The sequence below is a fragment of the Aspergillus welwitschiae genome (genome assembly GCF_003344945.1).
Source record: "Aspergillus welwitschiae strain CBS 139.54b unplaced genomic scaffold BDQ94scaffold_39, whole genome shotgun sequence".
NCBI lineage: Eukaryota > Fungi > Ascomycota > Eurotiomycetes > Eurotiales > Aspergillaceae > Aspergillus > Aspergillus welwitschiae.
Genome location: NW_020798733.1, coordinates 99,526 through 116,995, shown reverse-complemented (window position 1 = coordinate 116,995; position 17,470 = coordinate 99,526). Strand labels below are relative to the sequence as shown.

Below are 17,470 nucleotides of genomic sequence, written 5' to 3'. Positions count from 1 at the left end.
TGACCCGAACAGCCTCGTGAACGGGGCTGACGCCTCCTTTAGGGATAGCGTCGGACTCTGGAAACGCCGTGATTGGCCGAGGGTGACTAAGATAAACCCTCGAGACAAATAGGGTTACAACCTTACCCTCCCTTGTGAAAAGTTGCTATACTCTTTCCAGCAAAGGTTGGTTCCAGCCATCTCAGAGCTTATCACCGGCGGGGTGAAGAAGGGAAGGCATAGAACCAATAAGAAGCATAAAAATAAGAATTCTCCACCTCTATCTCTAGGCATTCCCCACTGGTTGCTGTTCTTATCACTTCACAGTTAAAGTGTGGGTGCAAATCTTTGCCCGCCGCGTGCTCAGGCGCCACGCCCCCCGCGGAATAAAATCCTGCAGCTGCCGTGCACCATGCGACCTCTTTTCAATCTTTAGGTGGCCGGGGTCGATACACTGCGTCCTCTGTCTTTCCTACTGGTCCATAGCAAGGCATCATGGCGAGGTTTGGCAGTCGGGTGGTCTCCGCCCTCGAGCTGGAGTCCAGCCAGGACTCGCGCTGGTCCAACGAAGGTCGGCAACCCTATTAAGCAGCTGGTGCGCGTGGCACGCGACTTGGAACTTACCGTCTCTGCAGATCTGCTTCCCACTCCTCCGGAGCAGTGCAGTAAGTCTTGAACTTGACCCAGGGCCTGCTCATGCCAGTGCTAATGATGCAGCCTGGCGCTGGTGGAACTATGTCTCGTTCTACTGGTCCATTTCCTTTACCAACTGGACCTTGGGATCGGTATGTATTCTGCCTCTTTTTTTGTGCGGCTCTTTTTCACGATGATCATACTGATTCTGTAGACCATGATCGGTATCGGCCTCAACTGGTGGCAGTCGATTATCGTCATCTTCGTCTCCCAGCTCATCTCATCCGTCGCCATGGCATTCAACTCGCGCGCCGCCAGTGTATATCACCTTGGTTTTCCCTGCGTCGGGCGCAGCGTGTTCGGCATGTGGGGGAGCTACTACTTTGTGGGTGCGCGAGCGGTGTTAGCCATCGTGTGGTTTGCCATTCAGAGTATGTGGACAGTCGCTTGGTCACGAATTGCTCCAAATCTATGAAACGCCCCATTCTGACCCTTGCAGTGGACTTTGGCGCCGAATACATGTATAACATCCTGCGGGCGATTTTCGGTCACCACTACACCGATATCCCCAACCACATCCCCGCCAGCGCAGGTATCACCACGCAGAAGATGCTGGCCTTCTTCCTCTGCTGGCTGGTGCATCTGCCCTTCTGCCACTTCCGTCCGTACCAGCTGCGCAAGTTCTTCATTTTCAAGACCTTCATTTCCCTGCCCGCCATGTTCGGATTGTTCATTTTCGCCATGGCCAACACCAAGGGTCAGCTGGGGACCATGTACACGGCTGAGGCACGGTCCACGACGGCAACTGCCTGGATGATTATCGCCGGAATCAACAGTGGCTTGGGGTAAGCCGCCCACCAGGGATCTTGGAAAATATAAGACTAATTAGACAGTAATACGGCCACGTTGATCACCAACCAACCCGACTACTGCCGTTGGACAAAGACCCGCAACGCTCCGCTCTGGACCCAGTTGCTCTCGAACCCGATCGCGGTGACGCTCTCAGCAAGTCTGGGTATTCTGGCGACAGCCGCCATCAACAACAAATACGGCACCGATATCTGGTACGCCCTTATGCCAAACACCTAATATGTTCGATTCGTGCTAATTGAGCAGGAACCAATGGGACATGATGGAGTTCATCCTGAACCATTACTGGTCCGGCACGACCCGATTCGCCGTGTTTCTCGTGGCCTTTGCCTGGCTGGTGCAGATCCTCGGAACCAACATTGCGGCCAACATGATCTCCTTCGGTGCGGATTCGTCCATGCTGTTCCCGCGCTTCATCAACATGCGCCGTGGACAGTACATTGTGCAGACTCTCGCGTGGGCCGTCGTGCCATGGGAAATTCTCACCTCAGCGACGAAATTCGAGGACTTTTTGTCCGGGTATGCGTTGTTCATGGGCGCTGTTGTGGCCATCATGGTGTGCGAGTGTACGTTCCCCTATCTTTGCCTACCATCTACCACTTCAATTTTGGCACATGCTAATGAATGTAGACTTCTGCTTCGCCAAGGGCAACATCTTCCTCTCGTCCCTGTATGACGGCACAAAACTCAACAAAAACTACCGATACTACGGCGGGTGGAACATCCAAGCCGTTATCGCGTACATCATTGCTATTGCACTGCCATTCCCTGGTATGTCTATCCCTTCATCCCCTATAACACTCCAGATGTTAATGTCTATGGAATAGGCTTCGTCGGCTCCCTCGGCGCCAGCGTCTCCACCACTGCGACCCGCATGGGCGACCTCGGGTGGATCCTCTCCTTCACCACCGCCTTCGTGATGTACTACATCATCTGCACATTCTGGCCCACAGAGAACCAGAAATTGATCAAGAAGCAGGGGTTGACGTGGGAGCAGACGGCCAAGGATACGGACCCGCAGGACTTTTATCTGAATGGGGCGGGACTTGGGGGTGTGGATGAGCCGGTGGCGGCTCATCAGCAGGTGGTTGTTGAGAAGGGGGTGAAGGATGTATAATTTGTACAGATCTAGATATGTGGGTGGATATGATATGTTTTGGGAGGTAAATACATATCGAGGCATTACTCTGCTTTGAACTGGATATGAATATAGAAATTTTTGTAATGAATGCTCTTGCTTTGAATGATATCTACCGAAATGTAGGGACGAAACTTGTTGTCTGAAACAGGGCATCACCATCCATCATACCCCCTCATACAGCTCAAATACCATGCAATATCCCGACTCCGAACACGAAGGAAATATTACTTTTATCTCATACGAATAACTCATCAATGCCCTCTTCACATAGCAGACACGAAAGAACCATGCATCCATCATCACCACCACCCGCCAACTCACGACTCCTCAATGCTCTCCACCACCGTATCCATGACCCCAAGCTTACCACATTCATTACCACCAACACTTTGGAAAAACCGATCAACCTGGGCATCCAGACTCATAGCATCCACCGCACCCTCGTCGCTGTCCATAAGATTATCAGTCCCCGGATTGGTTACAGTAGCAAGGGGATGAGAAGGAGCAGGCCCGTTCACATTCCCACTCTGCGACGCAGCCGAACTCCCAGCCTCAACAGAACACTGTTGTTGATGAGTAGCGTTGCTTCTCACACTCCTGGCCCGTCTACTCCTCGACCTCCTAGTCTCAATCCCCCGGATTCTAGCAGGGGTCAGGACAGGCCGGGATCGGGTAAGAAACTGAGATAGACAGGAGTGCCATGATCTACACACACGATATATCAGTCAATATCACTTATACTTTTCCATGAAGGGGGTGAAAAGGTAACACATACAATCCCAAATTCCGTCTAATCATATCCACCACCTCCGTATTCCCCATATACAGCGCCACACGGACAGCGGCCTTCGCATCGGAAACCCACTTCTGCGGCGGATACGCAAAGAACGCAGTAGAAGACAACAACAACTTCACGACGCGGCGCAGGCCCATACACGCCGCCAGGAACAGCTCGGTGCGGTCGTACCCGTGGCGCATCTGCAGGGTCATATCCGCCGAGATAAGGAAGCAGGCTGTCAGCTCATTTTTCTCCAGAATGGCCATATGCAGCGGCGTCACATCCCAGTCTGTATATGTGGTGCGGAGGTGCGGCGCGCGAGTAAGCAGCAACTCGCATGCCTCGGGCGTGCCGAACGCAGCGGCGGAGTGGAGGATGGTGTGGCCTGATTTGGAGCGTTCGTGGAGGATATCCGGATGTCTGTCGAGGAGCAGACCGAGGAGTTCGTTGGCGTATCCGGGGGAGTCGAAGAGGACGTTGAGGGTGGGGAAGCGGCGGATAGGGGCGCCGTATCTGAGTAGCAGACGGAGGATGTCGACGCGGATGGAACTGAGCTGGGGCGCAACGCGGTTGGGGCATTGGAAGAGTTGGTCCAGCTCAGGGACTTCCGGGTCAAAGCTGTATAGGGGGCTGGCGCCTCTGTCGAGGAGGAGACGGGCGATGTCCAAGTGGCCGGACACTAGTGCTAGATGGAGCAGGGAGTTGCCCTCGCGGTCGCAGGCGTTGAGGGGGATTCTGCGGGACAGGTAGTAGTCGACGTCGGAGATATCGCCGAGTTGGATGGCGTGGGAGAGGTCGTCGATGAAGGCGGCGACGTGAGGGTTACGAAGGTGCCATCTACCTGTGGGGTCCATTCGACCAGAGCGGAGGCCTGCTGGGGTTTCGCAGATGGCGTCTGCCCAGCAGTTCTTTCGGACATTGATATATAGATTGTCGATGATGTTCTTCGTCGAGGTGGAGAGCGCCCCGATGCCTTCTGGGGTGAGGAGTCTTCTGCTGCCGCTGGCGCGAAGCTTCTCTGCCACGGCTTCCAGAGCCGGGTTGGTGTTGGGCACTGTGGCTCTGAAGGGGCTGGGCGTGCAAGGCATGGTTGGCGGCAGTGGTGGTGGTGATGGCTGCTTTTTGGCTGGCGATGGCAACGTTGGATGGTCGTGTAACCGGGAGGAATATCTTCATGGTGGTTTATATAACGACAGGGGTATATTGAGCAAGGTTATTGTTGAGGACAGGGGTATGCGAGGTGATGAATAGAGACTGGGGTTGATTGGTTATGGGAACATTGTCTTGGGAGTTGCCGTGATGTAGGCAGGATGGGAAAGGAAATTTGCTCTGTTAGGTCTGGGGTAGGGAGTTTGAGGGCTGCCAAAAACGATGGGGGACAGGGGATGGGATAGCTTCGTCGTCGCATGAAGTGAGTGGATTGGAATTAACCACCGTTTCTGGGGTGCTTAATGGAAGTATCCCGTCGGCTTCAGCCTGGATGAGTTCTGAGGGACCCAGGGCAATGGTAGCTGAGATTCTGAGACAGATGTAACCGGCGACAGCCGAGAGACAGCAGTCATCTGTGCTTGGTGTCCCTGAAGCAGCATATCCACGCTCTCAAATATCGTTAGAAGTCGAATCCTCCTCGTGTAGTTGAACTTTGAGTGCGTAATGTGTTTCAGTGTGGTCATGTTGATCATGTATCGACAGTGGAACTTGCCGGTAACAGAGCCCATATTGAATATCATAGTAGACCATTGTTCGTGACCTGAGTGAGTTGACCCCAGGTACTTTCGAATAGTATGTTGATTCCAAGACATTTCCAGACAGTCTCGTATTCAGAGAATGCCAAGTTACCTCCTTAGCGTCAAGGAGATTCCCATTAAACAGGACCACCACAATGGGCGCGCCGATAAAGAGTATCAACCACTGATTTGAGCAGATATGTCTTTTTACAATTCCGACAACAGGCTGAATATCTTATCCCCACAGGCCCAGTGCATCTTCATCATCCTCACAATGATTCCTCCTGTCCTTGATACTTTTTGAATATACTTCATCAAGAGGTGAACGTGAACGTATTATCCACAGAGACTGATGAGTTATTCTTCGTCTATTTTGAATATTATTGTTCGATCACTCCTGCCGATGAGGACCTTCGAATATATGCCATCAACGAATGATGAAGGTTGAACGCATCATCTCCACACACCCAATTCATCGGTTTCATTATCGTTTTTATTTGGCTTCCTCTTGCCAGTTATTGTCTCCAGCTATACACCCTCAACGGAGTGCGACCATCCTATTTCCATATTACCCAATACATCTTCCTCATCTTCGTCATTTATCGCCCCCTTGGGCGTCAAATATAAACCTTCCAATATCCGACTATAACTCCCAAGTCCTCGCCACCTCATTCGAATACTCCATGGCCTGACCCAGATCCAAATTGGACCACTTTTCCGGGTTCTGCACAGCATCGACATAATGATTCAGAGCCAGAACAATCTGCCTGGCCCACTTCTCAGGCGAGACAAGCCCACACCCCGTCGCAAACGGGGTCATCAAGAGACTATCAATCCTCGTTGCTCCATCTGTTCTCCTCTCGACGTCCCAGTTATGTCTGTCGACGGCGCACAACAAGCTCCAGATACACTCATACACAATCTCCCGATCCCAGCGCACATTTTGCGGCACTCTCATGGTCGGACAGAGCGCCAAATACCTTGTTCCCCAGACATTCTTCGACCGAGGGCCAAACTCCTCCGGGATGGGGATGAGGGTACATGATCCCGGAGGTAAATAGCCCCGATAGTCGCGGTAGAGAATCCCCTGCGTGTGGCGGGTCAACGCGAGGTAGTCTGCCGTTGGGGAAAAGGCACGTGATATGGCGTCGTCGAAGCCACCGTCTAGCCGGCCGTAGGAGTTGGCAGGGGAGATGATGGCGTCGAATTGAATGCTTGGGGGAAGGTAGGAGAGGGAACAGTTGTGAAAAGTGATTTTGGGAAATTGGGGAGATGTGATGGCCGTCGACAGGACGGATTGGAAGGCATGGATGAACTGTTCGTCCATGCAGAGAAGGTGGATGTGAGGAACAGGGGATGTTGTAGGTGGCATCATGATGATTATGGATGATGTGGTTCCAGACAGATAGTAACTGTCTTGGGGATTACTTCGGAGGATCTTGCTATATTTATATTTTCCCGAGCATTGCTGCAGCCTTGCCTTGGCGCCCCACGGAGGCTGAGTTGTTCGTGGTAGTGCTGATGAGGTTGAAGAGGCATTGTGCAGGCAACTGACCCGTGTGACTTGTGCTCTCTATGTCTAAGATGGTGGCTCTGTGATTGGAAACTGAGACAGGCAGATCTTACGTCCTATTTATAATTATGGGAAAAAAGTATTCTAGGTTTATGCAGTTCACAAATTTGCGGCGATTCCCGCACCACTAGGCAAAACCTTGCCCGCGAGTTCCTCGAGAATATCCGCCACCTTGTCTGGCATGCTCAGGTACGGCGAATGGGAGCTTTTCAACCGATAGATCCACTTCGTGCTCAGCATTTCTGCCATCTGTTCCTGAATTGGGGGCGGAAGTGCCCGATCTTCTTCGCAGATGATATAGACGGTCGGCATGACATGCCAGGGCTCAAAGGTCGAGGCACCGGAGAATACCGCAATAGAAGTGTGTGTCAACCGGGATGTCCACAGTTCCCTGTCGACAGGTGGGATATCGTGGAAACCGTATTCAGCTCCTTCGAGACAGTGCACGTAATCACCCTGAATCATGTAAGGTCAAAGCCGCAAATTCGCGATGATGTTGAACTCACCTCCGCCTTCATGAACGGCAAGAACCGGCCCCCCAGCATATCCAGCAGACTCTTTCCCTTTGGTATGGCAAACGCGCTCATGTACACTACCATGATAACTCCACCAGGCTTTCCCTGTTGCGCGCGTTCTGCACTGCCCAACCCTTCTACCGCCCCAGATCCGACAACTCCACCGTATGAATGTAGCATTAATATGATGTCCTTCCCCTTGTCGATCAATGAGACTAACTCGGACCGCAAGTGGGCAACATCATCGGCCAGGGTCTTTGAGGGTGGCTCTGCACCAATGGAGGGGTGGGCGATGGCCGTGGAGGGTAAACCACGCGAGGTTAGAGTAGCACGCAGAGTATCATAGACGACTGGCGTGCACCACGCGCCAGGTACCAGAACAATAGTGGGAGCTGAAGCCATTTTGCGAATGTAATTATTGAAATGTGCCAGAAGATTTACTGCTTCGTACGTTCAGGCAGCGTGGGGAAAGCCTCGAAAAGAGGGCCAAGATTCTCACTTACCGAGGTGTGCCGCGCCCCAGGTCTCGACTCCTCTCAACAGGGTGCGATCTTCAATACGAGTCAATGTGTTTCAAAGGCCATCTATGCCGTTATTGAGGTGGCGAATGATTGGGCTGGTCAGTATTTAGCCCACCTGTCAGCCGTCTTAGCCCGTTCGCTTGGATATTGAAAACCGCAACGGTCCAATGCCGTTGCGTGCACGGATGCGCTATACCATCATTATCCGCAAACCGTTTCGTTAACCAAGTGGATCCAGTATTCGGAAGATCCGGCGGCCGAGTGAGGGCTTTCGTCCATCGCCTTGTCGAAGCAGAAGCGTGGTGTCGAGCTGACATATAGGTATTGTCGGACATGCCGGACAGGAGTTTATATCCACACTATGGCCTGCATGGCGTAAACGCATATGACAGTAATCGGGGGCGTCGTAAAAAATAACACTCAAATTGAGCAGCAACCGAGGACGGCTGCGCTTATGGTCTTGGCAAAATTGACTTTGCTGCTCCCTCTTTAATCGAGGGGTAGAAGGAGTGCCTCGGATGTTGTTGAATTTACACTCATAATGAAATGGATGAAATCCCTTCAATCGCCGGAAGGATCGTAACAATATGATGAACAAAGTCTGCGTTGACTGTTGTCCCTGACTTGATGGATGTGGCCGTCACACTTCGTCTGATAGGCCAGGCTTTCACCAATGGAAGATGCTCTGCCATATGTCGGTTATAGATATTCCTCCATCGAGACTTGAATCAGGGTGTAGCTCCTTGAGGCATTCTGCAAGATAAGTTATCGTCTGCGTAACCGAGATAGGCGTGTGTTGTTTTTAGCCCACCGTTGCTTAGGAAGAGCTATCCAGTAAAGCTTGTAGAAACAATCCCATCGCCTGCCAACTCAGTGTGGTGAGGAGGTCAGGGTTGAATGAAGCCGATGATCAAAAACGAGGCGTAGCCTCTCGCTTGTGAGAGATTCGGATTTTAGCCATAGCGCAACTCAGGATAGCCATATCGCATAACAACCAATACCCACTACTTGAGATCTCTATATGACCATTTGAAAGATCTCTATATGATCATTTGAGAAGGCTCATCTCATTCTGCATTGTGCCATGGCTAGTGAGGGGCTCGGCAAAATTTCCATTTCCTGACAAGATGGTCGACGGCGTATGATGTTCCAGGATGTATATATACAAGGGGAACAAAGTTGAAAAGTATCTTGCAGACGATGAAGATCGAACAAGGGCCTTCGTAGTAACCTGGACCACCCGATCAAGCTGTGGGATGTTTGCATTTCTTTGAGCTTGTGGCTGTAGCAGGGAATGGCATGATCGCGCTGCTTGGTTGAAGAAGTTGTTTTGTGCAGACAAGCAAGTTTTGTATACATATCTTGATTATCTGAATCTGCGGGTAGTGGTATTGATGAAGCAGAAAGGAATGTAGTATATAGAATGCAACAGTAGCATTATGAGAGTATAGGAAGGTGAGGAAGTTCTGAAATGGATCCCTCATGGATAAATCCTCTAGGGTCACCTGACTATTGGAATCCCTTTGCCCTCACTACCCAAGTTCCTGCAACAGTTCATCGGAGCTTTCCCCGAAGGCAGGGAATAGCGTTGTATGTTACTGGGACCATCCTTATTAATTGGGGATATATCCCAAGTACTTGACAGTAAGGGTAGGTTTCGTCCATCGTCAACAGTTTCAGGTACGTACTAGGCTTTGTTCTATATGCGTATTGCGTTCTGTTCATCAAGGGCTACATATGATCTGGGAGTACCAAGACGTAAAAAGCTTTTAACAAGCCCAGGCGCGAAGTGGCCCATCAATGAGGTTGTATAGGAATGTCTGGATTGCTACAAAGGTCTGAAGACGCAAAGGTGAAAGCATTCGCTAATGTATACAACTAACACACAAAGCACCCACGTTGCATCAACGGTAAGGCCCAGCCCTCAGCTAGAAGTATTAGACCAACCTTCCAGGTTGACTGTGATGGGCTTGCGTCCTGCTCTGGTGATCACCCATTCAACATCTTTATCTGATTGGTTCATCTCCTGGTGTTCCGTGTAGCTGCACACAGGTAGGCTCCGAGTCAGTTCACGTACTTATATTAGTTAGTGCCTTACCACTTACGCAGGAATGATAGCAAAGTCACCCGGGGAGAGGTCTTTGCGCTGCTTTCCCCCATCGAAGACAATGGAACCGTGGCCCTTTGCGGCGTAAACCACGGTATCCTGCTCGCCGTGATGGTGGACAGCCGAGCAGGAATGTGGCTCGGCGCACATGACTGGCAGACGTTGTATTAGAAACATTCAACTCCTGGCAAAGGGACTCAACCAACCTAGTGCGCACAACTGATCCGACTTGTCGATGATAGCTCCCTTCCGAACCATTCCCTCTGTCCGTCCCCCTATCCAATGTTATGGTCATGATACTGTCCTCGGATCTCTTGGAGAAAGGCTTAACATACCCGTTGCCTCGTCCAAGTCCGAGGATCTGGTGACGTCAATCTTATTATTGGCCATTTTTGAAGATTTTGACTTATATCAAGTGAACCCAGGATGCTCCTAATCGCCAGCCTGCCCGGAGCTGCGACACGAGCTTAAAAGTGAATTAATGCAACCCCACCATGCTGAATAATGCCATGACATCACCGTCCGACAATTTCGACGATTCGAGCGGGTTGCAGAAAGTCCAAGGGCCACGTAGCTTGCTGCCTATGACTCGGCCGAGTGCAATGCAAAATTCAAGCTTATGGTCATGTCGGCACAGCCGATGGGTAGGAAATTTAAGATTAGTGATAGGGTTGCAGCATGCTAAAGATGCGCCTCAACCGCGCACCGTTCCGGATTGACACCCCAGCGCCATTGATCGCCAAGCTTTGATATTATGCTTGTTTGCATAGTGAATCTGCAGGGGATTGTGACTCGCTGAATTGGAATTGCCAAGAACCTCGGCTCACAGTGTGGGACCCAAGTAGGCACCCGCACGTTGAAGGCGATCCCGCAAAATACAAAAACTCGGTCAAGGCCATATACCTATTGCTGCCTGAGGCTATAGGTCACTTATGTAGTTCACTGGTGATCAGTTCCTTGCTGATTCAGTTGTACACTCATTCATCAATTATGTCCACACAACTGCGTCCGCTTCACAAGCGAGGTCCAAAACCAGAGAGGCCAGACAAACAGTATGATCATTCAGAAGTGTTGACTCAGACATCATACGTAGGGAGACACAAGCACCGGACCAAACCAGGAGACCTCACTTGCATGGATTTGCTTTCGTACAACCGAGGCTGCCTGCTACTAAAGCATGAAGCAAATACCATGCCTTGGGAAAGGTTATACAAAGTAGAACGAGGTATATCATACTAATAGAGTATTAAGCAATCCGAAACTGCAACTTATGCTCGACGTTGGTATAGGTACAATGAGCCAATGCTCACGGAATCCTCAGAGCACAAAGTGAATGAGAGGTGAGAATGTGTCATTTACGCAGCAGTGTTACTGGCAAGCATATCTTTCACGACACAGTGCTCTTTGGAAAACTCCCAAGGAACAGGAGACAGTAAATGGCTGCAGAAAAGTTATGGTGGAAGACGAACTTCTCACTTTTCGTAACCTGCTCCTCATCTACTCTCATCTCTACTTCTCTCCTTTCCTCCCTGCTCTTCCGTCGTCGTTCTCAAAGAGTAGTCAAGTATTGACTTCGATTGTGTCTTTCACAATGAGTCAAAAGACTCCACATACCACACAGAAACGTAAAGGAACGTTTGCTGAAGATGTTGCCGATAAGAAACACATGTCTGGTTAGTCAATGTATTCATCCGACGGGCATGTAGACTCCGAGAAGGAGTCTGGCACGTTGCTTCAGCGGGATTACTGACATTTGTTCCCGATATTAGCCTACTCGGTGGGCCCATTTACGGACTTCCTTCAAACTAGAATGATCGTTCTCAGCACAGAAGATTCTGAGATACAATTCAAAATTCACACGGGACTTCTCAAATCCAAGTGCTTTTCTCTTTACCAGTTCTACATAGAGAAAGCAATATCCACTTATGTCTGCATAGACACACAGGCCAGCACACTCTCTGCTCTCGTCGGATGGGCATATACAAGGGAATACCCCGATAGAAACGACCTTCAGAAAAGTGATATCAAATGCGCAACCAACCACGACGAATCCGCCGAATGCAAAGTAGCTGCTTCAATTCTCAACGATATCCAGCTCTACGTGTTTTGCGATAAATACAATATTCCGGAATTAGGAAGCCTTGCAGTCACACATATGAAGAAAACCATGGCTGGGATGGGAGACAGCCGGATACATATGTCAATGGCTTTTATTCCAGCTGCTCGGCTGGCTCTTTCCAAGTTCAAGGAGAGCAACTCGTTGTTTTCGTATTTTGCGCATTTTGCAGCTTATCACATTGAGAATCTCAGATGCAGTGGCAGCTTTTGCACGCTACTAAGCGACCATCCGAACTTTGCGTTCAGTATTCTTCACTATGCAGGGCCCGCGAAGGAAAAGCCTGAATGATATTCGAGCTAGACTGGAGATATCTGTTGAGTACGGATAAATTCTAGCATTTTTGTACTTGCGATATGTACTGTGAAGATTCTGTTCAAGATGAATCAATCTGTGATTATACCCAAAACAAGCCAAATGATCGTCTGACGTGGGATTTTATTAAGCCTTGTTTCGTTCAATGATATTAGTGAATTAGTTCTCTTATCGTCAAGCACCTCCTTACTAGATATCGTCTATTTCTCCCCAAATAGAAGCAGAACTCAACATCCCCCTAAAAAAAGCCCCGCTTCCCTACTACCATTAACTCCCCTCCACCCCCACCGTCTCACTCAAAAATTGGCCCTCATTTCGCTCTATATTGATGTTCTAGTATATAATATATAAACTACACTAGATATATTACTCTCCCACCATTGTTTCAATCCGTGCCAAAAACAGAAAATGCGCGTTTTAGTGTCGGATACGGAGACGGACGCGGAACCAATTCGGAGATTCTCGGAGAGCAGTCGGGGTAAGCTCGGGAATCTATTCCGATCCTTACAGTGAGTAGATCGGGATTAAACTTTCTAGTTAGGGGGGATGGACTACAAAATAAAACTTGAATTTTGCATGCAAAGGTACATCTGCGCCTTGTATTTTTGGAATTAGATGCGAGGGAACATGTTGTGAGCGACTATCTCAGTCATATCAATCACGAAGATCACAAATTTTATCGCGCGGTTACTATGTACTAAATTCGATTAAATACAAACCTAACCATGTAACACTGGTATTTTGGGTTCCTGCATGCTTCCCACTCCTTACATGCATCGGTATGCGAGACTGGGTTTCTTGGCACCTATATTCGCCCATGATTGGAATAGAGCGGTTCGGCGGAGACATGCAGACAAGCATTTACAGAGATCATCTTGACCCGAGACTCGGAGTCAAGATTTGAAAGTTATGATAAGTATTCAGTAATTTTCAATTAATTGATGTCATTATGCATAGAATAGGGGGTGTGGGGATGTGCCTATGATGGGGTAAATTTAGCTTTTGATTTTACCAGAATATCGTGAGTGAGGGAGTGGTTTGCTACAATGATTGCCTATAAGGAGCAAAAATGCAATTGCTCAACTCGTAAACTGGTAATATGTAGGGCATATTCAATTTTGGAGGCCTGGTGTTCCCTGATTGGTGTGTATGACAATGTCATAGTTTTGACGACCTTACCTGATGGAGAGTTAAGTACGGGTTGAAGTAATGCTAATGAGGAGAAATTGTCTGCTAGCAACTGCAGGCGAAGTGCAGTAGTTCTTGTCTATACTATACAATACAGACATCACAGTCGGCTTGGAGCCGCTCGATCGTCTTCCATCCAGGATTATGGAGAAGCTTCTCACTCGGCTTATTGCTAGAGCGTTCCATTACTTTGGAAGTTTGTATCAGCCTTCACATCCTGGCTCTGCCACAGAACTCTGTTGAGAAGGCATTTTGCGACAGCGGCCTGTGCGTCCTCATTCAAATAAACCAGGTTTTGGGCCACCTTGGTGATGAAACTGCGAGCTGAGGGGCTGAGCAGAAGATCCAAATGATCCCCCATCAGAAACTCATATAGCTCGTGCGAGGAGCGTTTCCATATATTCTTGCTCTTAGACAGCGCTTCATTTAGTACTGCCAGTTTGTCGGTGAAGGAGCGACCGAGTTCCGGGGACGACGAGTAGAGTGACTCTTGGAATATCACAGCAAGTATGAATAAGCAGAGGAGCGTGCGATCTTGTATATTGGGCGATGCGTTTAGCGATAAGTTTGAGGAACTCGCCAGGAATGTTATCGTTTCATGGATATCAGGGTAGGGGCTTAGCCCTTGGGAGGCCTTGGGGTCAACCTGATGTAGTCGAAGCTCGATTGCTGGATGAACGGTGGCGGGAAAATAGTACTCTGAGATTTCCCAGACATGCGCTGGGGAGGAACTTCTTGACGGCTCTGCCAGAGAGAACGCCCTATGCACTCAAAACTCTGGTTAGCGCACAAAGGCTGTAGATATTAGTATGAAAATTATGAGCACTCACAGGAATAACACCATATGAAGACGCCAACTTGACCGGAAACTCTCTACACCACCCCTTGCATTGATAACGCTGACAAGGCCATTTTTATGGGCGCGCCATTGGTCATCGATGGCCCAGTATTTCTGAATTGCGAATAGTAAACCCAGGTGAGTATCGTGGGTGTTTCAACACAGGCTCTGATTTGAAAATACGTACCTCGAACATCAAGAGGCGTGCAATAGCCGTGATCGTGTCATCCTGTGTCGATCTTCTTTCATCGGCCAGCCATTTTGCGATGATGCCCACAGCCAGAGTTCTAAACTTCTCCGATTCTATCGACCTTGTCTGGCCTTGACGATGGGCTACATGAGCTGCCGCATGAGCCATTAGAGCGCAGAATGAGGCACTGTTCGATAGATCCAAAGGCAACCAGATATCACGTACGGGGTCGAATCCGGTACTCCGTGACAAGCCGGGGCCAAAACCAGCATGTAAATCGAGCCCTGAATAGAACTTGACATCAGTTGCCTGGAGAATATTGCTTTTTTTCCTGTGTTCTACTCACATGAAGAGAAGATCTCTTGGTCTTTAGCCGACAGATCTATTGGAAATTTGGGGCCCGGCCCATGAATGATCGAGGACTGCTGCGCATCACCGACGTCTGAAGCTGAAAACTTCGCGTAGGCAGAGCCTGGTTGACCTTCCTCCGCTTGTGATTCAAGGGTCTGACCTGGGGACGCGTCCTGCTGATATCCTCTGCTCTCTGAGCTATAGTCCTTCGGGAGCAGTGTTCTAAGCTGAGGTCGAGTAGTCTGAGGGGAACTTTGGAGGGCTTGGTGCCTCCTTCTCCAGAACTGTCGCATCGCATGGCTGCGGGCGCCTGGCTGGTCTGTACCAAAAACAAACTGGTACTCAGTTGTTGCTGAATCCGAGTCTTGGTCTTCGCTCATGGTGCTGCTGTCGATGGGTAGGTCATGCCGTGTGGAGCTGATAACAGGTGGCTGTAAGAGCCAGATAAATCTAGGAGGACGCTGCTGAAGATCGCTTTCCCGGCATAATCGAGGATTTTAGGTGACTGGGAGTTGGCTTGAGGCTTTGACAAGGGGGTAGAGGCGGGATTGGCGAATGCACGGAGTGACGTGGTTTGATCTGGATTTAACAGCAGTGAACGACACTACGTGCCCATCTCTCGTGGACCGGGGATCGGGTGCTGCCCGAATCCCTGTACATCTGAAACGGAAGTAAACATGATTAGGATAACCTAAGGTACTTCTGCATGCTCTCCTGCCCTCTTTTCCCGTAGTGGACACAGTCGTGGCTTGGGTGGCCGGGCTCAGATATGGCTGACAGCCATCCCCCGGGTATGTGGACGCGCTTGATGACCAAGGTTAGTGCGGGATGGGCACTTACTAGACTTTCTTGGCCGGCAGATCGTCTGATATTGGGGAATTTCAAGGTCGAAAATATCAGATTACATGCAGCTGTTGGGGTCTCACGATCAAGCTGACGGGGAGGGGGTCCCTTTGCAGCCTTAGAGAGGGGCTTCAAAAGTTCGCGCCAGTCAACACTCACAACTCGAACTAGTCCTAAAAGCCATCCACTGGAGCTCTGATTGGCCGAATAGTATTACCCTATTGGGTAATGAGATCTGGGTCCAGTGGACGGTCCGGTCCCGGACGCATTTTGTACCTCCAGCGCCATTGCGTTGGGCCCTACCAGATCCAGGTGCAAACTACAACTGGTCCCATGAGTCCGGCTCACAAAGATCATCTTCTTTCGGGCAGCATCTGGTATGTGTAAGGACCGTGTGCTCGAGTTTCTGACGCAGTGGTCAAGGAGTATATGGCTGGAGAAGCATAAAGCTTGGAAGAGATTGGGGTCTACCGGTACCACGATTGCGTTCCATGTGCTTCCGTAGCCGCTATCTAGTTAGCAATGGGCTATATATGTACGTGAGAGAGCTATGTCTCACCAAGCCAAAGCGATCCAAGGTCACACTGTTCGTCCCACAAATTCCTCTGGTGGAAATAGTATCCGTAATCCCGGATATTCCACATGATGCGTCGTTATTACCGGGAAGTTGTGGCACGTGGAAAAGAAGGAGTCCAACCAACATTTGCAGTTGAAGGGCAGAGCCACGTACGTATTTTTTTATGTATAGGCGCGTTTATGATCCTCCATTCCAGGGTTCCACGGGTAGCCTTTTATGTTGCGAAGAAAACGAGAGTTGACCGAGGGAACCACGACTGCTTTCCGACACAGTCCCGGCTTTTTCTTCTCTTTCCAGCAATCCAGGATGCTATTCAGCTCTACTCAGCTATTTTTCTGGCTCGTAACCACTTTGAGAAACGATTCTCTCTCCATCGACGAGGGTCTTTTGCGGTGAAGACCATGCTATGCTAAAACGCATGAGCCTAATTGATTAGACTCCGAACCATAGACACCCCATCGCTAATAGCCGGAGGTGGCGCACTGGCTACTCGGTTGGTATCGTACTAGGGAGCTCGCTTAATCGAACCTGCGCCATTATTCCGCTCGCCTCCAATTGCACGATTGATTGCGTGATTATGTAGCTAGTTGAATTTCCGATCCGAATGAGCTAGCACTTTGGCCCTAATTGTATCTGCTGGCCTCTCATGAGCTGTCATATTCCAACCTTAAATGTTTACACGATACCAGGGTCTTGCTCTGGCTACACGTCTTGTCCACGCCTATCCGTCATGGGGGGTTTCAAGCAATTTTATGGTGGAAGCTGCTTGATAGGATCTGTGCTTCAGTGTGCATAACATGGATATTACATGACTTCTTCCAAGGGCTGTCTCGCCAATATAGAACTAGAGAGACTTCAACATCATAAAACAGGAGAAATCCCGTCTGATTCAGAGATTTTCTACAGCTGGTTGACCGTTGTGCAACTGCCGTGTCATCAGTGGAACTTCAAGGCCCTGGACCCATGGTTCGCAATGCCACTAGTTGTAGTCGTGGGACCTGCCCGTCATGAAGGGTTCCGCCTGCCTCACCTTCTCCAAATAAGTCTCGTCTTTCCCTTGTATGTTTAATCGATTGAAAGAATTAAACGTTCGTACCCGAGATCTTGGCTCTGAGAGCTGCACATCATTCCCACTTGAATCCGGATATCTCATACATCTGCTAACCCCAATTCAACGTCGATCGACTCCGCGACTGCCAAACAGTCAA

The 17,470-nt window shown here is 49.7% G+C and overlaps 7 protein-coding genes across 7 annotated transcripts; 2 read left to right on the top strand and 5 right to left on the bottom strand.

Annotated features, from left to right (window-relative positions):
- Nucleotides 1–399: 399 nt before the first annotated feature.
- On the top strand, nt 400–2,750 carry BDQ94DRAFT_150962 (permease for cytosine/purines, uracil, thiamine, allantoin-domain-containing protein). Its single transcript, XM_026767680.1, has 9 exons — nt 400–550; nt 615–644; nt 697–764; nt 827–1,043; nt 1,112–1,457; nt 1,506–1,676; nt 1,729–2,048; nt 2,113–2,253; nt 2,310–2,750. Exons 1-9 carry the CDS (start codon nt 475–477, stop codon nt 2,597–2,599), a joined length of 1,659 nt encoding a protein of 552 aa, XP_026622116.1. The 5' UTR covers nt 400–474; the 3' UTR covers nt 2,600–2,750.
- A 190-nt stretch (nt 2,751–2,940) lies between these two features.
- BDQ94DRAFT_182591 (ankyrin repeat domain-containing protein) lies at nt 2,941–4,489 on the bottom strand (the record flags this gene model as incomplete). Its single annotated transcript, XM_026774197.1, has 2 exons — nt 2,941–3,328; nt 3,399–4,489. The coding sequence occupies 2 exons, from the start codon at nt 4,487–4,489 to the stop codon at nt 2,941–2,943; spliced, it is 1,479 nt and encodes a 492-aa protein (XP_026622115.1).
- Nucleotides 4,490–5,374: 885 nt separating this feature from the next.
- BDQ94DRAFT_150955 (uncharacterized protein) lies at nt 5,375–6,536 on the bottom strand. Its single transcript, XM_026767679.1, has one exon. It carries the CDS (start codon nt 6,501–6,503, stop codon nt 5,772–5,774), a length of 732 nt encoding a protein of 243 aa, XP_026622114.1. The 5' UTR covers nt 6,504–6,536; the 3' UTR covers nt 5,375–5,771.
- Nucleotides 6,537–6,800: 264 nt separating this feature from the next.
- On the bottom strand, nt 6,801–7,618 carry BDQ94DRAFT_182590 (alpha/beta hydrolase; the record flags this gene model as incomplete). Its single annotated transcript, XM_026774196.1, has 2 exons — nt 6,801–7,157; nt 7,208–7,618. 2 exons carry the CDS (start codon nt 7,616–7,618, stop codon nt 6,801–6,803), a joined length of 768 nt encoding a protein of 255 aa, XP_026622113.1.
- Nucleotides 7,619–9,433: 1,815 nt separating this feature from the next.
- Nucleotides 9,434–10,276, bottom strand: BDQ94DRAFT_150952 (RmlC-like cupin). The gene is made up of 4 exons (XM_026767678.1): nt 10,180–10,276; nt 10,051–10,119; nt 9,843–9,996; nt 9,434–9,779 (listed from the first exon to the last, which is right to left on the bottom strand). Exons 1-4 carry the CDS (start codon nt 10,232–10,234, stop codon nt 9,662–9,664), a joined length of 396 nt encoding a protein of 131 aa, XP_026622112.1. The 5' UTR covers nt 10,235–10,276; the 3' UTR covers nt 9,434–9,661.
- A 1,159-nt stretch (nt 10,277–11,435) lies between these two features.
- On the top strand, nt 11,436–12,251 carry BDQ94DRAFT_162285 (uncharacterized protein; the record flags this gene model as incomplete). Its single annotated transcript, XM_026769518.1, has 2 exons — nt 11,436–11,517; nt 11,614–12,251. 2 exons carry the CDS (start codon nt 11,436–11,438, stop codon nt 12,249–12,251), a joined length of 720 nt encoding a protein of 239 aa, XP_026622111.1.
- A 1,252-nt stretch (nt 12,252–13,503) lies between these two features.
- On the bottom strand, nt 13,504–16,329 carry BDQ94DRAFT_182588 (uncharacterized protein; the record flags this gene model as incomplete). Its single annotated transcript, XM_026774195.1, has 8 exons — nt 13,504–14,224; nt 14,294–14,415; nt 14,489–14,775; nt 14,838–15,273; nt 15,349–15,502; nt 15,534–15,880; nt 15,962–16,197; nt 16,245–16,329. The coding sequence occupies 8 exons, from the start codon at nt 16,327–16,329 to the stop codon at nt 13,636–13,638; spliced, it is 2,256 nt and encodes a 751-aa protein (XP_026622110.1). The 3' UTR covers nt 13,504–13,635.
- Nucleotides 16,330–17,470: the final 1,141 nt, after the last annotated feature.